Here is a 23,316-nt window from a genome sequence, read left to right as displayed (position 1 = left end):
CTGAATAACCACCACAACACAGGGATAGAGGCAGACAGACAGCTGACCTCAAACTGCAGCTGGAGGCTCTCACCATGTGACTGAGACACAGCGGCCCTTAACTCTGCATCAGCACAGAGAGAGGGAGGGAGAGGGACGCAGGGGGAGCGCCCTTTCCTCTGCATCAGCACAGAGAGCGAGGGGGACAGGGATATCGAGAGGGGGGTGATATTGACAGCGATAGAGGAGGAAGAGGGAGCAAAGAGATATCCATGGCCCCTGTCTGACCTTGGTTTCCATTGGGTGAGTTATAGGCTGTGTCTCCTCTAGTGATTCTTCACACACTGAGGGATGGATAGTGGTGGGTGGGGGGGCATCCATCTCTTTAATTGGAGTAAATATAGACACCCCCCCGTCCTCCTCCACTACCCCCCATGTGTCATGTGTCATGGGATTTAGATTTGCATAACTGCATTGCGCTCAGAGAATAACGGATTATGCTGAGTGTGATTAACATGACATTCTCACATACCAGCAGTTTCACTGAGCCGTTTGTGTATGAGCATATACACTGGGTGTACAAGACATTAGGAACACGTGCTCTTTCCATGGCATTTTGCCTATGCCGCTCTGTCATTGCTCATCCATATACTTATATGTATATATTCTTCTTCCATTCCTTTACTTAGATTTGTGTGTATTAGGTAGTTATTGTGGAATTGTTAGATGACATGTTAGATATTGCTGCACTGTCGGAATTAGAAGCACAAGCATTTCGCTACACTTGTAATAACATCTGCTAACCATGTGTATGTGACCAATACATGTTGATTTGATTTGACATAGGCTGACCTATGATCCCTTGTTGACGTCACTTGTTAAATCCACTTCAATCAGTGTAGATGAAGGGGAGGAGACAGGTTAAAGAAGGATTTTTAAGCCTTCTGACAATTGAGACATGGATTGTGTATGTGTGCCATTCAGAAGGTGAATGGGCAAGACAAAATATTTAAGCGCCTTCGAACTGGGTATGGTAGTAGGTGGCAGGCACACCGGTTGATGTCAAGAACGACAACGCTGCTGTTTTTTTCACGCTCAATAGTTTCCCGTGTGTATCAAGAATGGTCCACAACCCAAAGGACATCCAGCCAACTTGACACAAATGTGGGAAGCATTGTAGTCAACATGGGCCAGCATCTCTGTGGAACGCTTTCGACACCTTGTAGAGTCCATGCCCTGACGAATTGAGGCTGTTCTGAGGGCAAAAGGTGCAGTGCAACTCAATATTAGGAAGGTGTCCTTAATGTTTTGTACGCTCAGTGTATGTGTGTGTGTGTGTGTGTGTGTGTGTGTGTGTGTGTGTGTGTGTGTGTGTGTGTGTGTGTGTGTGTGTGTGTGTGTGTGTATGTGTATGTGTGTGTGTGTGTGTGTGTGTGTGTGTGTGTGTGTGTGTGTGTGTGTGTGTGTATGTGTATGTGTGTGTGTGTGTGTGTGTGTGTGTGTGTGTGTGTGTGTGTATGTGTGTGTGTGTGTGTGTGTGTGTGTGTATGTGTATGTGTGTGTGTGTGTGTGTGTGTGTGTGTGTGTGTGTGTGTGTGTGGTGGTGGGGGGGGGGGGGGGGGGGGGGGGGGCGTAGTCTATGTGCCAACATGCGTATGTACCATGACATGTGACATATTCCATGACAGTTCTCTGTGTGTTCTGTGCCTGACAAGATTAAGTCCTTCCATCAGAACATCAAAGGACACCGACTGTCAGAGCCTTCCCCATCTCCATTCATATCTCTATTCTCTCCACTGTGATAAGGGACTGTCCTCACATCACCCTAATGAAAAGGGAAAGATACAGAAGGGTGAGGGCAGGGGTCGGTGGGAAGAGAGAGAGAGTATGATGCTGAGTTTTGCATCATATGAAAAATGTATTTCTGTACTTTGAAAGTTATATATCTTGAAAACTTGATTGCTGACATGCAAAACATTTTGGGACTAAATCAACAATGGACTAATGAAACAAATACCAAAAGATAGTTTTTGAGTGGAATTTTCCTTTAACATAGCCATGATTAAGTCATGGTAACACAAAGAGATGGTCTATTTCTCAGGCAGGCAGGCTGCTATCTGTGATTCTTGAAAATCTCATATAGAGAGGACTGTCAGTGCAGGATAATTACAGTCCCGTACAGCTATAGCACTATGGCAACAGACCGCAGCCTCTTTCACTGAGAGGGAGGTCAGTCTGCCTTGTCAAAACAGCATTTAAAACTCTACATGGCAGCACGCCCCTCTGGGATCTCTCCGATCCACTCTGCTCTGCTCGCTGTGAGACAGACCACTCATTAACAACCACGGGGAACGTGCAGAGAGCAGAGTAGAGAGCTCTGTCGGAACAGAGAATCACTCAGGCAAAAACTAGAGGATCTGTTAAAAGAACAGTCCAGGAAACAATACATGGGAAATAAGCTCTTTTAGCTGGACAGAAGCTGGACTAACTGGGGGCACTTCTCAAATGGCACCCTATTCCCTTTAGAGTACACTACTTTTGACAAGAGCCCTGGTCAAAATTTGTGTAATATAAAGGGAATAGGGTGCAATTTGGGATGTAGCCTGGGACTTGTTCGGTCCCAATAGGCTGTGCATAGAGCAGAGTGTTTCTTCAGTCTAAAAGGTCTGAGTTGATCTGGTTCTAACACTAGGGTCTCTGTTCAATCAAACCCTGTTTGTTTACCAACAACCTCCTGTAATATTCATACAGTATGTGTCAACATACTGAATTGTAATTGGTTGCATTCTACCGTCATATCATACTGCACTATGATTGGTTAAGACCACCCAGGTTAGGTTATTGCAGTTGATCATGGCCGGAGACACATGAACATGCCAGTTATAGCTACAGTACCGGTCAAAAATTTGGACACACCTACTCATTCAAGGGTTTTTCTTACATTTTAGTATTTTCTACATTATAGAATAATAGTGAAGACATCAAAACAATGAAATAACACATATGGAATCATGTAGTAAGCAAAAAAGTGTTAAACAAATACAAATATATTTTATATTTGAGATTCTTTAAAGTAGCCACTCTTTGCCTTCATGACAGCTTTGCACACTCTTGGCATTCTGTCAACCAGCTTCATGATTTCAGATTTCAGTGTAGCATTTGATTTAGTGGATCATGAAATAATTTTGACAAAATGAATGCATTATGGTTTTAAGGAGGTAGCATTGAATTGGGTACAGTCATATCTAACTGACAGGAAACAGTCCACCTATATCAATGGTTCATTTTCTTCCCCTCATGTGTTAAACTGTGGAATACCGCAGGGCAGCTGCCTTGGGCCACTTCTCTATTTAATATATACCAACGACCTTCCCTATGCCTTAGCTGAAACTCAAGCTACTATATTTGCAGATGATACTACAATTTATGCAGCAAGACAATCGGTTCAACAGGTACAGCAAGCTTTACAAGGAGATTTGGAGAATATTAGGGAGTGGGTTTGCCAAAACAAACTTGTTTTAAACACCAAGAAAACCAAAGTTATGTTGGTCTGTTCCACTATGAAAAGGCCAAAACAGCATGGGATACAATTAAGTATGGGAGGAGTACAAATTGAAGAAGTGGCAGAAACCAAACTATTGGGAGTGCAGCTAGACAACTGCTTATCATGGTCGTCTCAAATAACTAATCTATGTAAAACAAATATTAAAACAGCATGCATAATCAGAAGGATAGCTAAATATTTACAAGGAAAAATTATTCAGCAAATAACACAAGCATTAATTGAGAGTCAGGTGAACTACTGTTCTGTGGTCTGGGGAAATGCATCATCAAGTGAAGTTAGGAGGCTGCAGAATGCACAGAACAAAGCAGCAAGGATTGTTTTAAGGTGGAGATGTGGTTCTTCTGTTGCAGTCATGCGCAGTGTTCTTGGTTGGTCATCAATCGATAAGATAATTGAAAGGAACATGCTTATTTTATTTCATAATATACATCATTTAAAACGGCCAAGTTCTATTCACAACGGTATTCAGTTGGTAAGAGACAGACATTCTGTAAATACTAGGAATAGATTGTCCACCATCTATGCGTTGTCCAGACAGAAAAGAGAAATAGGCAAAAGAACATTTCGATTTAGAGCAATAAAGAAATGGAATAAATTAACTGAGCAAACCAGAAACCTTTCAATATATACATTTAAACATTATTTTAAAACGATTTAAATATAATACATAGAAATGTTGTGGGACTATAGTAGATGAAGAATCAATATTTTTTTAGATTGAGTATTTATTGGGTCATTATGTTAGTATATTATGTATGTTTGTAATAGTGTGTTATATGTGGAAATGTGTTCGTATTTTAAATTGTATTTGAATGTTTAAGGACTCTTGGAAGATTAGTCCAAATGGGGACTAAAAGAGATCCAAATAAAATCAAATAAAATCATGAGGTAGTCACCTGGAACGCATTTCAATTAACACCTGTGCCTTGTTAAAAGTTAATTTGTGGAATTTCTTTCCTTCTTAATGCGTTTGAGCCATTCAGTTGTGTTGTGACAAGGTAGTGGTGGTATACAATGGACATTCGAACCGGTGGAAATCTGTCCTTTGGTCTGATAAGTCCATATTTGACCGCTGTGTCTTTGTGAGACGCAGAGTAGGTGAACGGAGGATCTCCGCATGTGTGGTTCCCACCGTGAAGCATGGTGGAGGAGGTGTGATGGTGTGGGGGTGCTTTGCTGGTGACACTTGCCGGTAATTTATTTAGAATTCAAGGTACACTTAACCAGCATGGCTACCACAGCATTCTGCAGTGATACGCCATCCCATCTGGTTTGTGCTTAGTGGGACTATCATTTATTTTTCAACAGGACAATGACTCAAAACACACCTCCAGGCTGTGTAAGGGCAATTTTACCAAGAAGGAGAGTGTTGGAGCGCTGCATCAGATGACCTGGCCTCTACAATCACCCGACCTCAACCCAATTAAGATGGATTGGAAAAGGGTGGCTACTTTGAAGAATCTCAAATATATTTTGAATTGTTTAACACTTTTTTGGTTACTACATGATCCCATATGTGTTATTTCATAGTTGTGATGTCTTCTCTACAATGTAGAAAATAGTGAAAATAAATAAAAACCCTTGAATGAGTAGGTGTGTTTTATAAAGATCCTGTCGTACTGCATTTTATTATTTTGTACAAAGCGTGCAAATCAAGACACCTCCAAGGACCTACCCCTCAGGAATGACACAGAGCAAAGCAGCAAAGCCTGCATCCTTCCACAATCTGTGGGTGTTTTAAGGTTTCATCGTAGTTTCTGTTATTGGGGTTATTGTGGTCTGTTCCAGGACAGCATTAGCAGCCTGCTACAGTGCAGTAGGTTCCTGTGGCAGTGACAGTAAGGGCCTCCAGGCTAAAGACTGCTCTCTGAGGGGGTCTCTGGTGGTGTAGAAATCACACATACACTGTGCTTCCCCCTCCAATGGCCTCTGGATGCTAATGCTGTACCAGTCAAAATAGCAGCCTGAAGGGTGTCTGGAAGAGCTGGTACAGAGAGAGGTAGTGCTGATAGGGCCTAGGCCTTTTTGTGAGTCAGCCTCTGTGGTCAGACCATTGTCACTATCTGGTCTGACCCATGTTCAATTCTGTTCTGTGGGCAACTGGGCACAACCAAGTTGGCTCAGCAGAGAAACATCAATGGCTAGGTGATCAATCCCAGTTAGAGGGCGTTAGGGGGAGTGATGAGCTCTGCAGCAGACTTGAACAACTCAATCGCTGGTTGAAAACTGTTTTCTGCTCTTCCCAAAAGATTAAATTTGTAGATGATTGTCCATCTTTATGGGACTCACCCACAAACAGGACCAAGCCTGGTCTACTGAAGAGTGACCGACTTCATCCTAGTTGGAGGGGTGTTCTCATTTTATTTAGCGACATAGAAAGGGATTTAACTCCTCTAGCTCCAAAATGAGATAAGGTGCAGGCCAGGCAGCAGGCTGTTAGTCTGCCCCTAGCACAGTCAGTGTAGTCAGCTCAGTTTCCCCCATTGAGACTGTGTCTGTGACTCGATCTAGGTCGGGCAAAACTAAACATGGTGGTGTTCGCTTAAGCAATCTCACTGGAATAAAGACCTCCATGTGTGTCATTCATGAAATAGATTGTGATAATACTTCACATCTCAAAATGAGATTACTTAATGTTTGATCCCTCACTTCCAAGGCAGTCATAGTCAAATTAACTTGATGTGATTGGCCTGACTGAAACATGGCTTAAGTGTGATGAATTTACTGAGCTAAATAAGGCCTCTCCTCCTGGTTACACCAGTGACCAAACCCCCTGCGCATCCTGCAAAGGCAGAGGTGTTGCTAACATTTCTGACAGCAAATATCTCTTTTGAGGTTCTAGTCATGAAATCTATGGAGTCTACTCAACTTCTTTTGTATTTTTGTATTTGTTTTTGTATTTTACTCCTTTTTTCTCCCCAATTTCGTGATATCCAATTGCGATACAAATCTGATCTTGTCTCATCTCTGCAACTCCCCAATGGGCTCGGGAGAGCGCAATGAGCCAAGTAAAGCCCCCCCGGCCAAACCCTCCTCTAACCAGGATGACGCTGGGCCAATTGTCGCCGCCCTATGAGACTCCCGGTCACAGCCGGTGGTGACACAACCTTGGATTGAAACTGGGTCTGTAGTGACGCCTCAAAAAAGCAGGATTCCCCAAGTGAAGATGGCCTTCACTTCAGCAGTGACGAATTCATGAACTTTTTTGGCAAAAATATCATGATCATTAGAAAAATGATGGACTCCTCTTTGAAAAACTCAGTTGTCCTGAGACTGCACATAACTGTCAGGACTTCAGCTCAATGAAGACGCTCAAGTTTTTTTATCCTGTATCTCTCTACACAGTCACAAAAACAGTCATGGCCTCTAAACCTTCCAACTGTCTTCTGGACCATAATCCTACTAAACTACTGAAAGAGCTACTTCCTGTGCTTGGCCCTCCTATGTTGAACAAAGTAAACGGCTCCCGATCCTCCGGATGTGTACCAAATTCACTAAAAGTGGCAGTAAATAAAGCCTCTCCTGAAAAAGCCAAACCTTGACACAGATTATTTAAAAAGATATAGGCCTATATCAAATCTCCCATTCAGCGCAAACATTTTATAAAAAGCTGTTGCTCAGTAACTCGCTGCCTTCCTGAAGACAAATAATGTATACAAAACGCTCCAGCCTGGTTTAAGACCCCATCATAGTACTGAGACCGCACTCGTGAAGGTGGTAAATTACGTGTTAATTGCGTCAGACCAAGCCTCTGCGTCTGTCCTCGTGCTCCTAGACCTTAGTGCCGCTTTCGACACCATCGATCACCACATTGTTTTTGAGAGATTTTAAACCCTAATTGGTCTACACGTAGATGAAACATGATGAAGCAGGCATATTATTTTAAACTATATAAAACAGAGATGCTAATTCTACGACCCAAGAAACAAAGAGATCTGCTGTCGAATCTGACAATGAATCTCAATGGTTGTACAGTAGTTAAACAAAACTGAAGGACCTCGGCATTACTCTGGACCCTGATTTGTCTTTTGACGAACGTATAAAAAATATTTAAAGAGCTGCTTTTTTCCATCTTCGTAACACTGCCTAAATCAGAAATGTTTTGTCCAAAAATGATGCAGAAAAGATAATCCCTGCTTTTGTCACTTCAAGATTAGATTTCTGCAATGCTCTACTCTCCGGCTACCTGGATCAGGCACTAAATAAACTTCAGTTAGTGCTAAATACGTCTGCTAAAATCTTGACTAGAGCCCAAAATGTTTATCATATTACTCCAGATAATATTACTCTAGCCTCTACACTGGCTTCCTGTCAAGGCTAGGGCTGATTTCATGATTTTACTGTTAAACTAAAAAACATTACATGGACTTGCTCCTACCCATCTCTCCGATTTGGTCTTGCCGTACATACCTACACGTACGCTACAGTCACAAGACACAGGCTTCTTTATTGTCCATAGAATTTCGAAACAAACAGCTGGAGGCCATGCCTCAGGACTACCTGGCCTGACGACTCCTGGCTGTCCCAGTCCCCCTGGTCATCTCCCTCCCTCAATTTACACCTGAGGTGCTAACCTGTTGCACCCTCTACAATCACTGTGATTACTATTGGACCCTGCTGGTCATCGATGAATGGTTGAACATCTTGAAGAATGAGCTGGCCTCAATGGACATGTACTCTTGTAATCTCCACCCAACACAGCCAGAAGAGGACTAGTGAAAACTGCTGATGTAAAAAGGGCTTTATAAATACATTTCATTGATTGATTGATCAATATCCTTACAGACTTATTGAACATAAGAGACTCACTGAAAACCTTGAAATCCACGCCCACTCAAAACAAGACAGCCCTAGACAGCTTACAGGGAGGAGGTGAGGGCTCTGGGATTGTGGTGCCTGGAAAACAACCTCTCACTCAACGTCAACAAAACAAATAAGATGATCGTGGACTTCAGGAAACAGCAGAGGGTGCACCCCCCTATCTACATCAATGAGACCGCAGTGGAGAAGGTGGAAAGCTTTAAGTTCATTGGCGTACACATCACTGACAAACTGAAATGGACCACCCACACAGACAGAGTGGTGAAGAAGGCGCAACAGAGCCTCTTCAACCTCAGGAGGCTAAATAAATTTGGCTTGTCACCTAAAACCCTCACAAACTTTTACGCATCACCGGGGGCAAACTACCCGCCCCTCCAGTACACCTACATCACCCGATGTCACAGGAAGGCCAAAAAGATTATCAAGGACATCAACCATCCGAGCCACTGTCTATTCACCCCAATTCATCCAGAAGGCGAGGTCAGTACAGGTGCATCAAAGCTGGGACCAAAATTCTGAAAAACAACTTCTATCTCAAGGCCATCAGACTGTTAAACAGCCATCACTAGCACATTAGATGCTGCTGCCTATAGGCATAGACTAGAAATCACTGGCCACTTTAAGGAATTGAACACTGGTCATTTTAATAATATAACATATCTGACATTACTCATTTCATACAGTTGAAGTCGGAAGTTGACATACACTTAGGTTGGAGTCATTAAAACTTGTTTTTCAACCACTCCACAAATGTCTTGTTAACAAACTATAGTTTTGGCAAGTCGGTTAGGACATCTACTTTGTGCATGACACAAGTAATTTTTCCAACAATTGTTTACAGACAGGTTATTTCACTTATAATTCACTGTATCAGAATTCGAGTGGGTCAGAAGTGTACATACACTAAGATGACTGTGCCTTTAAATAGCTTGGAAAATTCCAGAAAATTATGTCATGGCTTTAGAAGCTTCTGATAGGCTAATTGACATCATTTGAGTCAATTGGAGGTGTACCTGTGGATGTATTTCAAGGCATACCTTCAAACTCAGTGCCTCTTTGCTTGACATCATGGGATAATCGAAAGAAATCAGCCAAGACCTCAGAACATTTTTTGTAGACCTCCACAAGTCTGGTTCATCCTTGGGAGCAATTTCCAAACGCCTGAAGGAACCACGTTCATCTGTACAAACAATAGTATGCAAGTATAAACACCATGGAACCACGCAGCCGCTCAGGAAGGAGACGTGTTCTGTCTCCTAGAGATGAACGTACTTTCGTGCAAAAAGTGCAAATCAATCACAGAACAACAGCAAAGGACCTTGTGAAGATGCTGGAGGAAACAGGTACAAAAGTATCTAGATCCACAGTAAAACGAGTCCTATATCGACATAACCTGAAAGGCCGCTCAGCAAGGAAGAAGCCACTGCTCCAAAACCGCCATAAAAAAGCCAGACTACGGTTTGCAACTGCACATGGGGACAAAGATCTTACTTTTTGGAGAAATGTCCTCTGGTCTGATGAAACAAAAATAGAACTGTTTGGCCATAATGACCATCGTTATGTTTGGAGGAAAAAGGGGGAGGTTTGCAAGCCAAAGAACACCATCCCAAACGTGAATCACGGGGGTGGCAGCATCATGTTGTGGGGGTGCTTTGCTGCAGGAGGGACTGGTGCACTTCACAAAATAGATGGCATCATGAGGTAGGAATATTATGTGGATATATTGAAGCAACATCTCAAGACATCAGTCTGGAAGTTAAAGCTTGGTCGCAAATGGGTCTTCCAAATGGACAATGACCCCAAGCATACTTCCAAAGTTGTGGCAAAGTGGCTTATGGACAGCAAAGTCAAGGTATTGGAGTGGCCATCACAAAAAGCACTGACCTCAGTCCTATAGAAAATTTGCGGGCAGAACTGAAAAAGCGTGTGCGAGCAAGGAGGCCTACAAACCTGACTCAGTTACACCAGCTCTGTCAGGAGGAATGGGCCAAAATTCACCCAGCTTATTGTGGGAAGCTTGTGGAAGGCTACCCGAATCGTTTGACCGAAGTTAAACAATTTAAAGGCAATGCTACCAAATACTAATTGAGTGTATGTAAACTTCTGACCCACTGGGAATGTGATGAAAGAAATAAAAGCTGAAATAAATCCTTCTCTCTACTATTATTCTGACATTTCACATTCTTAAAATAAAGTAGTGATCCTAACTAACCTAAAACAGGGAATTTTTACTAGGATTAAATGTCAGGAATTGTGAAAAACTGAGTTTAAATGTGTTTTGGCTAAGGTGTATGTAAACTCCCAACTTCAACTGTATATACTGTTTTCTATACTATTCAATGGTATCTCATTCACTTAATACTGTTTACATATCTTGCATTACTCATATGTATATACTGTATTCTATACTATTCTACTGTATCTTAGTCCGTTCCGCTCTGACATCGTTCATCCATATGTATATAGTCTTAATTACTTCCTACTTAGATGTGTGTGTATTGGGTATATGTTGTGTAATTTGTTAGATATTACTTGTTAGATATTACTGCACTGTCAGAGCTAGAAGCACAAGCATTTCACTACACCCACAATATAATTGTACTATTCTACAATGTAGATGTGACCAATAAAATTAGATTTTGATCAGAGCTGAATGCTGACTAACAGTGTGGTTAGAGTACAGAATGTCTCGGTGACATTACTTAGAGGAAGTGGTCCTGAGAGGATGAGTCAATCATTATGTCATTTACAACTACTACATTCTAATTGATCTGTCAATCCATTGACATCAAACTACCACGATTAAGAAAACTTTCTATGTCCAACACGCTCTCTGCTCTGACTCTCTCTCTTCTCTGTCTTTCTCATGACTCTCGCTCGCTCTCTTCTCTGTCTTTCTCATGACTCTCGCTCTCTCTCTTCTCTGTCTCTCTCATGACTCTCGCTCTCTCTCTTCTCTGTCTCTCTCATGACTCTCGCTCTTCTCTGTCTCTCTCATGACTCTCGCTCTCTCTCTGCTCTGTCTTTCTCATGACTCTCTCTCTTCTCTGTCTCTCTCATGACTCTCGCTCTCTCTCTGCTCTGTCTTTCTCATGACTCTCTCTCTGCTCTGTCTTTCTCATGACTCTCGCTCTCTCTCTGCTCTGTCTTTCTCATGACTCTCGCTCTCTCTCTTCTCTGTCTCTCTCATGACTCTCTCTCTTCTCTGTCTTTCTCATGACTCTCGCTCTCTCTCTTCTCTGTCTCTCTCATGACTCTCGCTCTCTCTCTGCTCTGTCTTTCTCATGACTCTTGCTCTCTCTCTTCTCTGTCTTTCTCATGACTCTCGCTCTCTCTCTGCTCTGTCTTTCTCATGACTCTTGCTCTCTCTCTGCTCTGTCTTTCTCATGACTCTTGCTCTCTCTCTTCTCTGTCTTTCTCATGACTCTTGCTCTCTCTCTTCTCTGTCTTTCTCATGACTCTCGCTCTCTCTCTTCTCTGTCTTTCTCATGACTCTCGCTCTCTCTCTGCTCTGTCTTTCTCATGACTCTTGCTCTCTCTCTTCTCTGTCTTTCTCATGACTCTCGCTCTCTCTCTTCTCTGTCTCTCTCATGACTCTCGCTCTCTCTCTGCTCTGTCTTTCTCATGACTCTTGCTCTCTCTCTTCTCTGTCTTTCTCATGACTCTCGCTCTCTCTCTTCTCTGTCTTTCTCATGACTCTCGCTCTCTCTCTGCTCTGTCTTTCTCATGACTCTCGCTCTCTCTCTTCTCTGTCTTTCTCATGACTCTCGCTCTCTCTCTTCTCTGTCTCTCTCATGACTCTCTCTCTCTTCTCTGTCTTTCTCATGACTCTCGCTCTCTCTCTTCTCTGTCTCTCTCATGACTCTCGCTCCCTTTCTTCTCTTCTCTGTCTCATGACTCGCTCTTTCTCTTGCTCTCTCTCTTCTCTGTCTCTCTCATGACTCTCGCTCTCTCTCTTCTCTGTCTTTCTCATGACTCTCGCTCTCTCTCTTCTCTGTCTCTCTCACGACTCTCGCTCCCTCTCTTCTCTTCTCTGTCTCATGACTCGCTCTTTCTCTTGCTCTCTCTCTTCTCTGTCTCTCTCATGACTCTCGCTCTCTCTCTTCTCTGTCTCTCTCATGACTCTCGCTCTCTCTCTTCTCTGTCTCTCTCATGACTCTCGCTCCCTCTCTTCTCTTCTCTGTCTCATGACTCGCTCTTTCTCTCGGACTCTCTTTGTCTCTCTCATGACTCTGTTGCTCTTTGGATCTCTCCTTCGGCAGTGTGAAGTGTTTGAAGCGATGAGTGACGGGGACAGACAAAAGCTTTTTGTGCAAGAGAGCTGTGAGCAAAATGAGTGCCTTCTCTACTTCACAAGATACTTGTCAAAATACATTTGAAGTAAAGTGGTTACTATCCATTAGTACCATTTTAATACCATTGTTACGATGGCCACTTGGTACTGCCCTCACTGACTGCAACTGTCATGATTATCTTTAGACAGTAGACACTACAACGACAAGTGGTCCAAGTGGCACGTTGTGTATTTGGCGTCTACACTGACATCATCTCTAAGCTAAGGGGATCTGATTAGGAACAATTCTGACATTCTGGATTTAGGCTCTGTTCCAATAGACACTAGCATACAGAATGCATGCCCAATTAAACACTCAATTCATTTAATATGTCCAATTAATTAAACACACTGCTTCATAATAAGTGGTATACTAGTTAGTGACCATGACAATGAGCAGTTTTCATTTGAATCTATGGTGACCCAGGGCTGGCAGAGATGTGTTACCTGATGGTGTGTTAACCCCCTGCAGCCCAGGGGAGGGGGTGTCCAGGCTCAGTTTCCTCTTGGCTTCCAGGACTGGGTTCTCAAACTGGGTCTTCTGATTGATATGGCTGCAACACAGAGACAAGGGACAAGACAGAACACTCACTGGAGAGATCAGTATACAGCACACACATGCATAGAGTGCTACTGTACATACTGTATAAAAAACACAAAGAAATACAACCTCAAGCGAGGACTAATACACACTTCATAAATCTTAGAGAAGATGAAACCGACCAAAAGATAGTGAGGCTTATATGTTTTCACAGCCTTATTTCAATGTTTTCCTTCTCCTCCTAGAGCTATGACACACAGTTCTCTGGATCTCTTCATTTGGCAGCAACACAAAAGCCAAGTCATCTCTCATCTCTCTGGAGCCGTTTTCTTCAATGGTTTGTGTCGTGACCAAAACTCAAAACAGTTTTGTCTGTTTCACAGTACCCTTACACAGTACAGTCTGGTGACATCCCAGAGCACTATCCAGTCATTGCAAACCTCTGGTACCAAGCTTATATTACATCACAGTGATCCTATTCAAATCAGAGACACACCAACACAGCACTTTCTCATCTGTAAACCACAAAGAAAATGACACTGCAGTACTGTTGACACGTATAACCACTGACCTAAGATCAGTGGAATAACCCTATACCCAAGATATATATCCTGCCCACAATGGACCCATCTGATTGACCTAGGATCAGTAAAGCAGCCTGTGTGCCGCCTGTTCCCTGTAGCTGTAGAGCTGCAGATTCCCAGGCCAGCCCTTTGTGAGATGAGCCCCCAGGTTGAATGTAAAGCAAGGAAAGCAGCCTGTGGTCCTCCTGTTCCCTGTAGCTGTAGAGCTGCAGATTCCCAGGCCAGCCCTTTGTGAGATGAGCCCCCAGGTTGAATGTAAAGCAAGGAAAGCAGCTGATCTGCATAATGCGCCTGTGCTTTAACAGTTGTAGCTTAGCCCCAGTCGTTACTCAGTTTTTTTGGAAGGGATGCCACTCCTGCTCTGCTCGTTGAATCACATGCATGCGGAGTGTGTGTATGTGTGACAATGTGTGTGTGTGTGTGTGTGTGGGTGTGTGTGCCCCTGATAAATCAAAAATTAAAACTTCAGCAGAGCGGAGAAAAATACACTCCCTGTTGACAGCACCCCAACCCAAAATATCTTCCCGCGGTCCTATACGTGTGTCAATTTGTGTGTGTGTGTGTGTTTCGAAGAAAAGTACTGTTTGTGCTCTTGTTGGGCATGAGTCATGCTGAGAGTTATCCTCACTATCCAATCAAGGAACAGAAGTGCTCCTCCGTGACTGAGTGTGCGCAGTCCTCTATGTTCTTCTGATTGCCATGACTCGTTCTCTACTTTAGTTAGAACATAATGATCCATTGTGTTTTACTGTATTCATTCAAAACAAAAAGAGGGAAAAAAGCCCTGGTAGTCCCGGTGATCCTCGTTTCCTCTCCTCAGAATACTCCTTCCTGCTACTCCCATTGGAGGCCATGCTGGCTAAACTGTGTGCCAGTGTGCATTTCTCAGTGAGGCGAGGTGGTGAGCATCACTCATTCTCTGGACCCCCAGTGCCCCCTGAACCAGGCAGTGGCACCCCTGCAGAGCTCAGGAATGCTGTATGGGAAGGCCAGCTGTCCTTAGTCCATCTTCTCAACTGCTACTACAGGCTCCATTTGAAAAGCACACTAACTGACAGCCTCACAAGCGCAGGTCTGCCTGTCCCGCATCTCCTGCATCTCTCAATGACTTCAACTTGGTGTACAGAAATCCCAGCTCATCCCAGCTCATGAAACAAACACTTGTTATTATCAAATAATAACCATGCCACTACTTCCTGTAAAACCACAACTATCAGGAGAGGTGTACGTACTCCACGTAGTAGATTCCATACTGTGGGTCCTCAATCTTTTCCCAGCCATACGGAAGTTCTGCAGGCAAGAGACAGACAGAAGCAGATGCAAATCATTGTGCTGCTAAAGCTCTGGAACAACTGGTACATCATCTACACACGCAATGAGACACACAGCTGTAAATGGAAGGGGGTAGAGAGAGAAGAGCGAGAAGAAAGAGAGAAAGAGTGAGAGACAGAGAGAGAGAGGGGAGAGGGGGAGAGGGAGGGAGTAAAAGAGAAAAGCGATAGACAAAGAGAGACACAGAGACAGACAGAGAGAGTTGCAGAATACCTGACCACTGTGACTGACCCAAACTTAAGGAAAGCTTTGACTATGTACAGACTCAGTGAGCATAGCCTTGCTATTGAGAAAGGCCGCCGTAGGCAGACATGGCTCTCAAGAGAAGACAGGCTATGTGCTCACTGCCCACAAAATGAGGTGGAAACTGAGTTGCACTTCCTAACCTCCTGCCCAATGTATGACCATATTAGAGACACATATTTCCTTCAGTTTACACAGATCCACAAAGAATTCAAAAACAAACCCAATTTTGATAAACTCCCATATCTACTGGGTGAAATTCCACAGTGTGCCATCACAGCAGCAATATTTGTGACCTGCCACAAGAAAAGGGCAACCAGTGAAGAACAAACACCATTGTAAATACAACCCATATTTATGTATATTTATTTTCATTAACTATTTTCACATTGTTACAACACTGTATATAGACATAATATGACATTTGAAATGTCTTTATTCTTTAGGAACTTCTGTGAGTGTAATGTTTACTGTTACATTTTATTGTTTATTTCACTTTTGTTTATTATCTACTTCACTTGCTTTGGCAATGTTAACATTTGTTTTCCATGCCAATAAAGCCCTTGAATTGAGAGAGAGAGAGAGGGGAGAGTGAGAGAGAGAGAGAGAGAGAGAATGTGTAGTTGGAAGCAAGGAAATGTGTAGTTGTTATGCCCATGCTGAAAAAAATGATGGCTTGTCTTTTCCCAGCGGTGTGTGAGTGGAATCTGGAGTGTGTGCTGTCCTGTGACCAACACATGCAGGGGAAAAGAGTGCTTCACGCAAGAGGAGACTGTGGAATTGCCTTTTCAGAGATACAGCGCTGATGAGCTCTCCGCAGGTCTCCCACAAGCCATTAGGGACAGGGGCAGGCTGGGTCCTGCTTAGTGGTTTACTGTCTGTATGTGTGTTTGTCTATACTGTAGGTCACACACCTCCGTGGCATAGGGGGTCTCCACTCATAATTACAGTATGTTTAATGTGGTCTATTCAGACTGTGGACAGTAATGTGTGTGTGAGTGTGAGAGAGTAGTGAGGGTGAATGAGTGCATGTGAGTGAAATATTGCTACAAGATGCTTGTGTAAGAAAGATTAGTGCTACTACACCGTCTGTATATGAGAACGTGTGTGTGTGTGTGTGTGTGTGTGTTTGTGTGTGTTAGTGTGTGTGTGTGTGTGTGTGTGTGTGTGTGTGTGTGTGTGTGTGTGTGTGTGTGTGTGTGTGTGTGTGTGTGTGTGTGTGTGTGTGAGATTCTCACCTCCATCCTCACACCTCTCCGGGGGCTTGGCCTTCTTGGCCAGCCTGGGGTCCAGCCAGGTAGTGGTCTTGGTGTTGTGACTGTGGAGACAGAGAGGCACAACTTTACAAGCTGAACAAAAAGCATCACAACACCACAACAACTAGGTGAACTATAGCTAGCTATTCACCAGCCAGTATTTGGAAACAACTGTCCCCTTGCGCTCCCTAACCATTCTGCCAACCCCCAAACAAATCAAAATAAAGGGCCCTTCAAAAACACAAACTTATGTAATTATTTTGGAATCCAATGGCTCTTTCAGGGAAAGAACAAAAGGAGCAGGTGCCTTTGAGGGAGGGATGGAGGGAGGGAGGGAGGGAGGGAGGTAGGGAGAGATGGAGGTAGGGAGAGATGGAGGTAGGGAGAGATGGAGGTAGGGACAGATGGAGGTAGGGACAGATGGAGGTAGGGAGAGGTAGTCAGAACCAAATAGAGGCAGATAGTTCCTTTGATGGAGGAATGGAAGGAGGGATGGAGGAAAGGAGAGGGGAAAGGAGGGAAAGGTAGAGCCGAACACAGAGAGCAAAGAGAGCAGGCCTCTGGGAGCATTTCATTTGCCGAATTGTCTCCTGTGAAGCGAGAATGGGCTATTGATTTTAGGCAGGCTACAGCACCTGGCCCTGACTTCTGTAGGCTGTGTGAGCCACACAAACAGACTGACTGGTAAGCAATGGAGGGAGAGGGAGAGGCCCAGCGCTTTAAGCCCAAGCCAAGTACCATCACATCAAACACAGGAAAAAAATACACCTGTATTCTAGACGATAGATGGGTTAAAATAATGAATAATTTCACAAATCCTCTTCCATAATTATAATAAAAATAATACTATTGTTGGGGCCTCCCGGGTGGCACAGTGGTCTAGGGCACTGCATCGCAGCTGTGCCACCAGAGTCTCTGGGTTCGCGCCCAGGCTCTGTCGCAGCCGGCCGCGACCGGGAGGTCCGTGGGGCGAAGCACAATTGGCCTAGCGTCGTCCGGGTTAGGGAGGGTTTGGCCGGTAGGGATATCCTTGTCTCATCGCGCTCCAGCGACTCCTGTGGCGGGCCGGGCGCAGTGCGCGCTAACCAAGGGGGCCGGGTGCACGGTGTTTCCTCCGACACATTGGTGCGGCTGGCTTCCGGGTTGGAGGTGCGCTGTGTTAAGAAGCAGTGCGGCTTGGTTGGGTTGTGCTTCGGAGGACGCATGGCTTTTGACCTTCGTCTCTCCGGAGCCCGTACGGGAGTTGTAGCGATGAGACAAGATAGTAATTACTAGCGATTGGATACCATGAAAATTGGGGAGAAAAGGGGGTAAAAAAATATATACTATTGTTAACTTCTCCAACTACTGTACTGCTACTGTATGTCTGAGCCGCAGACAAACAAGTAGGATACTGTATGTAACAGTGTAACACAGACTTTAGAATGGAACAAACTACTCTCTGAACAAACTAATCACCATGCTCTCTTTCAAAACTACCTCTCGCCACTTCTAGCATCCCCAACACCACGCTGGCACTGTATTGGAGTAGAGAACCAGAAGACCAACACTTACTCTATGAAGTAAACCATTCCCGTCTCTGTGTAGGCCATCTCCCAGGTCTTGGGCAGCGGTTCCTGGCTTTCGTCACGTGGTAAGGTGCTCCAGGTCCGGAAGTCCACAGCCCCACTGCTGGACTGGTTATAGCTGGGCACAGCCTTCATCCACTCCTGTCCAGCCTTGTCCTTGTGCTCTGTGGCCATATCACCGGAGGGAGAGAAAGACAGGGGGAGGGACAGGGGGAAGGAGAAGGGTGGTGAGCGTGTGGAGGCTGCATGGTGAGCATGTGGAGGCTGCATGGTGAGCGTGTGGAGGCTGCATGGTGAGTGTGTGGAGGCTGCATGGTGAGTGTGTGGAGGCTGCATGGTGAGTGTGTGGAGGCTGCATGGTGAGTGTGTGGAGGCTGCATGGTGAGTGTGTGGAGGCTGCATGGTGAGTGTGTGGAGGCTGGGTGGTGAGCGTGTGGAGGCTGGGTGGTGAGCGTGTGGAGGCTGGGTGGTGAGCGTGTGGAGGCTGGGTGGTGAGCGTGTGGAGGCTGCATGGTGAGTGTGTGGAGGCTGGGTGGTGAGCGTGTGGAGGCTGGGTGGTGAGCGTGTGGAGGCTGGGTGGTGAGAGTGTGGAGGCTGGGTGGTGAGCGTGTGGAGGCTGGGTGGTGAGTGTGTGGAGGCTGGGTGGTGAGCGTGTGGAGGCTGCATGGTGAGTGTGTGGAGGCTGGGTGGTGAGCGTGTGGAGGCTGGGTGGTGAGCGTGTGGAAGCTGGGTGGTGAGCATGTGGAAGCTGGGTGGTGAGAGTGTGGAGGCTGGGTGGTGAGCCCTGTGAGCTCCATGCATCTCTCTCTGCGGCTTCCCTGGACAGACTGACTGTAGGCTTTAGACTGTTACACACAGCAAAGAACAGGAGAGGGAGAGAGAGGGGAGTAGAGAAAGGGAGGGGACAAAGAGAGAGAGAGATGGAAGTGCAGCAAGTGTGCCACAGGATTTGCATGTCAGCAGTGATGTTCTGTAGAGCGAGAGGCTCAACGGCAACAAGGGCAGAGCTGACCAACACCACACTTCAGCCTTACCCAGCCCCGAGCTAAGAACCCAGACCCTATTAGCATCACTAAACCTTGCCCTGTGAATGTGTGTGTGTGTTTTGTGTGTGTGTGTGTGTGTGTGTGTGTTTTGTGTGCGTGCGCTCTTATCTGCAGGTTTGGATTTGCATGCCTCTGACCTAGCTCATTACTGTATTCAGAGTTGACTTCTGATCTGAAGGGAGAAAGAAAACTACCCATAAAAGAGGAAGAGCTGTCAGAAGGAGAGTAAAGTGCATGACATGAAAGTCAAGTGATTTTCCTTACATACAGTACTCATTCAATGTTTTTTCTTTATTTGGACTATTTTCTACATTGTAGAATAATAATGAAGACATCAAACCTATGAAATAACACAATCATGTAGTAACCAAAAGTGTTAAACAAATCAAAATATATTTGAGATTCTTCAAAGTAGCCACCCTTTGCCTTGATGACAGCTTTGCACACTCTTGGCATTCTCTCAACCAGCTTCACGAGGAATAATTTTCAAACAGTCTTAAAGGAGTTCCCACATATGCTGAACACTTGTTGGCTGCTTTTCCTTCACTCTGCGGTCCAACTCATGCCAAACCATCTCAATTGGGTTGAGGTCGGGTGATTGTGGAGGCCAGGTCATCTGATGTAGCACTCCATCACTCTCCTTCTTGGTAACATAGCCCTTACACAGCCTGGAGGTGTGTTTTTGGTCATTGTCTTGTTGAAAAACAAATGATAGTCCCACTAAGCGCAAACCAGATGGGATGGCGTATCGCTGCAGAAGGCTGTGGTAGCCATGCTGGTTAAGTGTGCCTTGAATTCTAAATAAATCACTGACAGTGTCACCAGCAAAGCACCCCCACACCATTACACCTCCTCCTCCATGCTTCACGGCGGGAACCACACATGCGGAAATCATCCGTTCACCTACTCTGTGGCTCACAAAGACACGGCGGTTGGAACTAAAAATCTCAAATTTGGACAAAAATGTCTAAATCAGACCAAAGCACAGATTTCCACCAGTCTAATGCCCAAGCAAGTCTCTTCTTATTATTGGTGTCCTTTAGTAGTGGTTTCCTTGCAGTAATTCGACCATGAAGTCCTGATTCACGTAGTCTCCTCTGAACAGTTGATTGTTGAGATGTGTCTGTTACTTGAACTGTGTGAAGCATTTATTTGGGCTGCAATCTGAGGCTGGTAACTCTAATGAGCGTATCCTCTGCAGCAGGTAACTCTGGGTCTTCCTTTCCTGTGGCGGTCCTCATGAGAGCCAGTTTCATCATAGCGCTTGATGGTTCTTGCGACTGCACTTAAAGAAACGTTCAAAGTTCTTGAAATGTTCCAGATTGACTGACCTTCATGTCTTAAAGTAATGATGGACTTTCATTTATCTTTGCTTATTTGAGCTGTTCTTGCCATAATATGGACTTGGTCTTTTACCAAATAGAGCTATCTTCTGTATACAAACCCTACCTTGTCACAACACAACTGATTGGCTCAAACGCATGAAGGAAAAAATCAATTCCACAAATGTACTTTTAACAAGGCACACCTGTTAATTGAAATGCATTCCAGGTGACTACCTCATGAAGCTGGTTGAGAGAATGCCAAGAGTGTGCAAAGCTGTCATCAAGGCAAAGGGTGGCTACTTTGAATTATCTCAAATATAAAATATATATATTGTGTGTGTGTGTGTGTGTGTGTGTGTGTGTGTGTGTGTGTGTGTGTGTGTGTGTGTGTGTGTGTGTGTGTGTGTGTGTGTGTGTGTGTATGCACGTACAGACCATACAGTGATGAGTATGCATTCTCAATATCATTTGAACACCACATCAGTCATTGAACAGTCAAGCTTATATAAAAACAGCCTTAACACTGCTCTATCTACAAGCCCGGCTTCAATATAGACTATATATACAAAAGTATGTGGACACCCTTCAAATTAATGGATTCGGCTATTTCAGCTACACCCTTGCTGACAGGTGTATAAAATTGAGCACACAGCCATGCAATCTCCATAGACAAACATTGGCAGTAGAATGGCCTTACTGAAGAGCTAAGTGACTTTCAATGTAGCACCGTCATATGACTTTTCCAATCAGTCAGTTCGTCAAATTTCTGAAGGTCAACTGTAAGTGCTGTTATTGTGAAGTGGAAACGTCTAGGAGCAACAACGGCTCAGCTGTGAAGTGGTAGGCCACAAAAGCTCACAGAACGGGACTGCGGAGTGGTGAAGCGCATAGCGTGTAAAGAACGTCTGTCCTCGGGTGCAACACTCATGTCAGCACAATAACTGTTCGTCGGGAGCTTCATGAAATGGGTTTCCATGGCTGAGCAGCCGCACACAAGCCTAAGATCACCATGCTCAATGCCAAGCCTCAGCTGGAGTGGTGTAAAGCTCGCCACCATTGGACTCTGATGCAGTGGAAATGCGATGAATCACGCATCACCATCTCGCAGTCCGACAAACGAATCTGGGTTTGGCGGATGTCAGGAGACCACTACCTGCCCTAATGCATAGTGCCAACTGTAAAGTTTGGTGGAGGAGTACTGGTCTGGGGCTGCTTTTCATAGTTAGGGCTAGGCCCCTTAGTTCCAGAGAAGGGAAATCTTAACGCTATAGCATACAATAACAAACGATTCTGTGCTTCCAACTTTGTGGCAACAGTTTGGGGAAAGCCCTTTCCTGTTTCAGCATGACAATGCCCCGTGCCCAAACCGAGGTCCATACAGAAATGGTTTGTTGAGTTCGGTGTGGAAGAACTCGACTGGCCTGCACAGAGCCCTGATCTCAACCCCATCAAACACCTTTGGGAAGAATTGGAACGCCGACTAATGCTCTTTTGGCTGAATGGAAGCAAGTCCCCGCAGCAATGTTCAAACGTCTAGTGGAAAGTCTTCCCAGAAGAGTGGAGGCTAATATAACAGCAAAGGGGGGACCAACTCCATATTAATGCCCATGATTTTGGAATAAGATGTTTGACGAGCAGATGTCCACATACTTTTGGTCATGTAGTGTATAATAGTATTGTTTGATGCATGTACAATATGCCTCAATTTATGTCATCCTCCCTGCTACTTTGCAAACCCATTGAGAAAAGCATCCATTCAGTCAGGAGACTCACCAGGGACAGCTATAGGTGATGTGGGTATGATGCACTACATAGGTAAAGGTAGAACTGAGGGTGTCTCGTCAAGAACAAAATAAATCATTTGGAGGAAAAACGTGAATCGAGTGTTCTCTTCATCCAACCCATGCACCCATTGTTGTGTGTGATAGAGATGGTGTGCAGGGGAACAGCTCAGGTCTGCACACCTTGCTAATGTGGCTCTCTGTTTGTACAGTCCATGGCCTGTCTAACTGTTCCTAGACCTGGGCTTCAGTCTCTTTTCCTATATTGGTAGAGCATTGCGCTTGGAAAGCCCGGGCCATGGGTTCGATTCCATCTGGTGTCACCCATATGAAAGATGTATGGATGCATGACTGTAAGTCGCATTGGATCATAGTGTCAGCTAAATACCATATATTAAATTGTTATTATTGAGGAGTCTCAGAGTAAGAGCGCTGATATAGGATCAGTTTGTCTTTTAGGTCATAATGAATAAGACTTTATGGACAGCGGGAACCTGATCCTAGATCAACATACCTCCACTGAGACACTTTATGACTCTCTTACTGTTCTTAGAACTGTGTTTAGCAGCCCAGCCCTCAGGGCCTGCCCAAGGCCCCTCTGATATGCACATCTGCCTGATCACAACTGAGACATTAAATCAGGCAGAGAATGTACAACCCAGGTGCCCAGCTGCAGGCAGGACCCTGGAATCGGTACAGGGTACAGTCATGGGCATGGGCTTAGGTCCATGGGACTAGACAGACTGACCATCTGACGGACGGGAGGGCTACATTGTCCTCTCTGTCATTGGCAGCATGCAGACTCGGAACGGGGGAATGCCCTTTGGACGGAGCCAGAGAGAACCACAGACCAAACAGGGGACAGCTGTGCTGTGGGAACAGAGAGGAGCAGGGGCCAGCTGGAAGCACCCCAAGCCCAGAGGAGAGGCACTCTACAGGGGA

The 23,316-nt window shown here is 44.8% G+C and overlaps 1 protein-coding gene across 1 annotated transcript in view; it reads right to left on the bottom strand.

Moving 5' to 3' along the window:
* LOC120059177 (membrane-associated guanylate kinase, WW and PDZ domain-containing protein 3-like) overlaps positions 1–23,316 on the bottom strand; it is a 307,200-nt gene that overhangs the window by 32,039 nt on the left and 251,845 nt on the right. The window contains exons 5-8 of the mRNA XM_039008028.1: positions 18,209–18,386; positions 16,637–16,716; positions 15,056–15,113; positions 13,162–13,252 (exon numbers count right to left, since the gene is read on the bottom strand). Coding sequence (XP_038863956.1) covers positions 13,162–13,252; positions 15,056–15,113; positions 16,637–16,716; positions 18,209–18,386 — 407 coding nt within the window. The remainder of the gene's footprint in view (positions 1–13,161; positions 13,253–15,055; positions 15,114–16,636; positions 16,717–18,208; positions 18,387–23,316) is intronic.

This window comes from Salvelinus namaycush, chromosome 14, assembly GCF_016432855.1.
Source record: "Salvelinus namaycush isolate Seneca chromosome 14, SaNama_1.0, whole genome shotgun sequence".
Classification (NCBI taxonomy): domain Eukaryota; kingdom Metazoa; phylum Chordata; class Actinopteri; order Salmoniformes; family Salmonidae; genus Salvelinus; species Salvelinus namaycush.
This window is presented reverse-complemented; position numbering and strand designations above follow the sequence as displayed.